This window comes from Terrapene carolina, unplaced genomic scaffold (assembly GCF_002925995.2).
Source record: "Terrapene carolina triunguis isolate 2854851 unplaced genomic scaffold, T_m_triunguis-2.0 Scaffold193, whole genome shotgun sequence".
NCBI lineage: Eukaryota > Metazoa > Chordata > Testudines > Emydidae > Terrapene > Terrapene triunguis.
This window is the reverse complement of record NW_020664544.1, coordinates 1456947-1462660: the sequence shown is the minus strand read 5'-3', so window position 1 is coordinate 1462660 and position 5714 is coordinate 1456947. Positions and strand designations below refer to the sequence as shown.

Here is a 5714-nt window from a genome sequence, read left to right as displayed (position 1 = left end):
GACTGGTAACTATCCAGCAGCTGCAGAACATTTTGGTGTGTGTGTGTGTGTGTGAGTGTATGTGTATAAGCATTAAGGTATTTGCTAAGAGTTACAGATTAATAATAAATGTGGCATCTTTGCCTTGACCCCTAAAACGATCCTGTGTAAGTTTGTGGAACAACAAGTGCAGGGCGTGTCCCCTTGCCTGGCCCTGCCCGGCTCCCCCCCAGCACAGGGCGCATGCCCCCTTGCCTGGCCCTGCCCGGCTCCCCCCCAGCACAGGACGCATGCCCCCTTGCCTGGCCCCGCCCGGCTCCCCCCCAGCACAGGACGCATGCCCCCTTGCCTGGCCCCGCCCGGCTCACCCCCGATCAGCATGGTGCAGATGGAGAAGATCTTCTCGGCGTCGGTGTTGGCGCAGACGTTGCCGAAGCCCACGCTGGTGAGGCTGCTGAGGGTGAAGTAGAGGGAGGCAATGTAGGTGCTGCGGACAGACGGGCCCCCCACGGAGCTGTTGACGTAGGGCGCCTCCAGCCTCTTGCCCAGCTCGTGAAGCCAGCCTGCCAAGCACAGCGAGGAGTTACAGTCGGCTGGCGCTCGGGGTGGGGGCCGGTCCAGCGCCCCGGCAGCCAGCCCACGGGGGAGCCCAGAGCAGCCCCCTGCCGGGCATCGCTGCCCCTCGGCTCCAGCGTGGCACCCAGGAGCATTGGCCCGGCCAGTGTCGGTGCCACATGCTGTCACTGTGACTTGCCCTGGGAGCGGGGCCAGCCCGGCTGGGTCATTCCCGTCTCACTCGGGTCAGCTAGTCCCAGAGCCTTCAGCTCTGCAGCCAGAGCCCGCTCGGTGGCCCCAGGCTTCGGCTGGAGCGGGGCCACGTCTCCCTCCCTCCGCATCACCGGGGCCGAGCGCTCGCCGCCGGCACAGGCGCTCAGGGCTCGATCCCCTGACTAAGGCAGGGACGAGTGACGGGGTGGGGTCTGCGCAGCCCGGCGTGGTGTCTGCCAGGGCGAGGAGATGCGCTTTGGTAAGCCCCCGGCTGTGCCTGCCTGGCTGCCCCGTCGCTCTGCCAGACCAGGAGCTCCCACCCAACGGCTCCCAGAGCGAGAGGGGATCGGATCCCTGCCTGGCCATCAACTCCCCCAGTGCCCTCCCTTCCCCCGCCCATCCTGGCCTGCCCAATGCAGCCAGGGGCTTCTCGCACCACTGCCCCTGGGCCCTACGACTGCCAGGCCACCCCCACGGCTTGGAGAGCTCTCCCTGCCTGCAGCGGGGGGGCCTGGCTCACCCCAGCGGCTGCAGGCGGCTGGACTCCCCCTGCAGAGGGGGCAGGCTGGCCCTCCGCCACCCGTGCTTGAGTCCTGCGCACGGAGCCAGCATGAGGCCTGGGGATGCCCCATGGCTGCAGCCATGCCCCCCGTCTTGTGCTGGGCCTTTGCGCACATCCCCCAGGCCGCACAGAACAGTCTAGTGCCCGGCCCCGCTGGCCCCCGCCAGACCCGGCGTCCGCCTCCTTTGAAGGTGTGACAGTACTGACATCACCTGTGACCGAACAGAGCATCGGTGCAACCGCTGTTATATATTCACAGCAAATATTGTACAACGGTTGTCGTGTGAGGTGTCTGTGGAAGGTTATGGCTGGCTGGTTAGGATGATGCTGGCTGTATGTGTGTACCATTTGTGTAGTTAAAGTAAGGAGTATTGGCTAGGTACTTGTATCTCAATGTGTTTTGATTCTAAGAAGCCTAAGAAGTAAAGCATTTGGTCAGCTTCTTGAGAAAGGAATTTGCAAGTTAAGGGCCCAGTCAAGAAACACTTAACGGACAATAGACCCTGGAAGACTCCAATCCACATAAGAAGTCTACCGGGGATGTTCAAGATGGCGTGGGAGCAATGGCTGCCGCCTGTAAAGCACTGAGTCATGCACGGACATGTGACTGGCCCATGTGACTCCAAACTCCATTTTGCTGTAATTTTCCACAGTAAGAACGAAGAGGTGTCCTTACACCTGGGAGAGACTATAAAAGGCAGCTGCCTCATCTCCATCTTGTCCTCAATCCTGCTTCATACCTCTGGAGGGACTTTGCTACAAACTGAAGCTCTGAACAAAGGACTGAGGACCCATCCCAGCTGGGGATGTTCTAGAGACTTGATTTGAACCTGCAGTTTATTCCATCACTGCTGCAAGCCTGAACCAAGAACTTTGCCATTACTATATGTCATTGATTCCATTTAAACAATTCTAGCTCTCATCTATATCTTTTTCCTTTTATGAATAAACCTTTAGATTCCAAAGGATTGGTAACACCATGATTTGTGAGTAAGATCTGATTTGTATATTGACCTGGGTCTGGGGCTTGGTCCTTTGGGATCGAGAGAACCTTTTTCTTTTACTGGGGTATTGGTTTTCATAACCATTTGTCCCCATAATGAGTGGCGCTGGTGGTGATACTGGGAAACTGGAGTGTCTAAGGGAATTGCTTGTGTGACTTGTGGTTAGCCAGTGGGGTAAAACCAAAGTCCTCTCTGTCTGGCTGGTTTGGGGCTGTAACTGCCCTGCTCGAAGCAATTTGTCCTGAACTGGCACTCTCAGAATCATAGAATCATAAAATATCAGGGTTGGAAGGGACCTCAGGAGGTCATCCCACCCCCTGCTCAAAGCAGTGTCCCACCAGAACCAGCATCGTTACAGAAGGTTCCTGCTGAGCGGCGGCAGCAGGAAGGACGCGTTGCTCGTCGATAGCCACCCGCCAGCCAAATCCAGTCCTGGACCCTCAGCACAGGACCCTGGGGGGCGGGCCAGCCTCAGTATCTGCCTTGTACAGGTGGGGAAACTGAGGCACGGGGCAAGGCAGTAACTTGCCTAGATCACACAAGCAGTCCATGGGAAAGCTAGAATAGAACCCAGGCATCCTGACTCCCAGCCCCACCTGCTCTAACCACTAGATCCCACTCCCCTCCCAGAGCTAGCAACAGAACCCAGGAGTCCTGTGCCCACCCGCTCGGACCCGCCCGGCTCAGACCCGTGCACCCCGCCTGACTCACCGATGTCCCAGGTCAGGGGGTCGTTACTTTCCATCTCCTTCCGGCCGATCACGTACCAGATGCAGGCCAGCCAATGGGCGAGCAGGGCGAACATGGACATGAGCAGGGTGAGCACCATGGCGCTGTACTGGGAGTAGCGGTCCAGCTTCTGCAGCAGGCGCAGCAGCCTCAGGAGACGCACGGTCTTCAGCAGGTGCACCAGCGAGGTCTGGGTTGGCGGGCGGGGAGAGAAGCAGAGGCGGTCGTCACTGAGAGCGGGCGCCAGGGCAGCCTCTGCCCAGGGCCGGATGGGAAACAGCTTAAAGAACTAGTCTCGGGGAAATTCAGCCCTGGGCGCAGCCCAGCCCGGTGCCCCGCAGGCCTCGGCACCACTGCCCTCCCCCGCCTGGCTGACGTCCCGCTGCAGCCCGAGGTCTCACGCTGGGAAGGGGCTCGACACCAGCAGTTTGTTGCCAGGATGCTCCCCTGTCAGTGGGCTGCTCTGGGTCACGCCCTGCTGCTGGCAGCCCCTGCACTTGGATCCATTCCCACGGCACGTGGGGCCCGGGCATGAGCCGCAGCATCATGCAAGGCACAGGCCCCCCTCCTGGCCCGGGCCGACACCCCCTGTTCCTGATGGCTGATGCCTGGGGTGAATATGGCGCTCCTAATGCATCCGTCGCTCCTGCCCAGGGCCTCTGTGGAGGGGCTGGGGCCCGGGCCCGGGCCCTCCCTGCCCACCCCAGCCGCTGTCTGGTCTCTCGGCATTATCAGAACACTATGTGTTCACCTGGCAGCACGTGTGTCTGTAATTTTACACACGGCAGGAGAATGCATTTGCACGTGTGTGTGTGCCTCTCGGAACACGGAGGCCTTGCTGTGCCCATTTGCACGTGCACAGGTGTGTTTGCACGCGTGCGTCCGTTCACACGTGTGTCCAGCTACTTTGCAGGGTGAGGATTCAGCCGGGGAAGATTTCACGCTGCTGACGGTTTGCGGCTCTCTCGGGTTCAACTGGGCTGGGTGGGCTGCTCTCCCCTCATCCCGATGGCTCCTGCGGAGACGGGACAGGGGAGATCCCAGCCCGCCCCGGGTTGGCACTCACCACGGTCACATTGAAGGCGTACAGGAGGTCGAAGGGCAAGGCTGCGATCAGGTCCACGAAGAACCAGGTGGCCACGTAGTGGATGCAGATGGAGCGGGTGTCGTACACCACCTGCCCCGACTGGCTGACGAAGGTGGTGCGGAAGTTCAGGACGATGTCTGCAGAGAAGGGCCGACCCAGTCACTGCCCCGCACTGCCGCCAGAACCCTGATCACAGCCGCCCGGCCTTGGCCCCCGCCGCACCCCACACTGCAGGGCCCTGCTCCCCGGGGCAGACGCCAGCCTGGACCCCGGGCGCTCAGACCCAGCCCAGAGCACTCTGAGCACCCATGGAGCCGCGCCCCCGGCACAGAGCTGAGCTCCGGCCTCGACGTCGTCTCAGCTACTTGCAGTGGTGTCAGCCCGCTGAGAGCAGGCTCCCGCTTCCCCAGCCAAGAGGGTCTGACCGCCCTGCGCTGAGTGAACCCCCCTGCCCAGGCCCCCACAGCCCAGCCTCGGCCCTACCCAGGATGAAGAGCATCTCCACGGCGATGTCGCTGACGATGGTGCTGCGGGCGGCCGCCAGACTGTCCTCGGTGCCGGTGAAGCAGACGTTGTAGGGGACGGTGACGGCCACGTAGAAGGTGGCCAGCAGGATGAGCCAGTCCCACAGGGCCTTGAAGATGCTGTAGTGCAGCAAGATGAAGCGGGATTTCTGCACCGAGGCCACTTTGTACTCGGGAACAGACGGCTTGCTCCCAAAGACGCTCTGGGGAAGGAAGAGAGCAGAGGCTGGCACTAGCTGGGATCCAGCCGAGGACCTGTGGAGCCAGCTGCAGGGGGTGGGAGCAGACTCACGTCCAGTGGGGGTCAGGCACAGAGGGGCGCACGTCACGAGGGGAGAGACAGTCCCCCATGGCTATCAGCACGATGCACAAGGCCCAATACCAGGGTGAGGGGCCTGCAGCAGAGATTGCTACGAATAGCACCAGGCCTGTGCCCCAGAGAGCTGCTCTGACAAACAGGACAGGCATCCCCGGGCAGGGACACAGACGCCCTGACACCCACCAACCTCCTCGCCCATCCTGAGCCCAATACAACCTCCTCACCCCTCAGGAGCGCCAGCCAGCTGCAGGCATGACCTGACCCGGGGCGATTGGGGTAATGCAGGGAGTGCTGGGGGACGGGAATCTCTCTGTCATCTCCATCAGGCCAGGATAATCCGCACCACAGCAGCCGCTGCACTAACCACTCAGCACCTGCACTCCCCGAAAGCTCCTTAGTCCGGCAGTGAATCCAGGCTGCCGGGCGGCTCCCGGCTTGGCGAGGGTCCCGCGGGCCGCGAGGGGACACCCGCCATCAGCAGCTTGCCCTAAGCAGGCTCGGAGGTGATTTGCCAGTCGTAGAGACAAGGGTGTTTCCATCCTCCCCCCCGGGCACGTAGGGCCATTGGCTTGGAGCAGCATCTGCTCAAGTCAGCCCCTGCCCCGAACCCTCTCCGGAGGCAGCCAGGCCTGGGGGTCTTGGCACAGGCTGGATCGGGTGGGGAATGGGGCAGGTCAGGGGCAGAGTGGGGAAAGCAAACCAGCGTGCTGGCCCCCAGCCCTCCCCCAGTAACCCTACAATA

General features: G+C 61.6%; 1 protein-coding gene across 1 annotated transcript in view; it reads right to left on the bottom strand.

Annotated features, from left to right (window-relative positions):
• KCNH4 (potassium voltage-gated channel subfamily H member 4) overlaps window positions 1-5714 on the bottom strand; it is an 18300-nt gene that overhangs the window by 11519 nt on the left and 1067 nt on the right. The window contains exons 3-6 of the mRNA XM_026654659.1: window positions 4613-4856; window positions 4109-4266; window positions 3025-3232; window positions 348-542 (exon numbers count right to left, since the gene is read on the bottom strand). Of these exons, the coding sequence (XP_026510444.1) occupies window positions 348-542; window positions 3025-3232; window positions 4109-4266; window positions 4613-4856 (805 nt within the window). The remainder of the gene's footprint in view (window positions 1-347; window positions 543-3024; window positions 3233-4108; window positions 4267-4612; window positions 4857-5714) is intronic.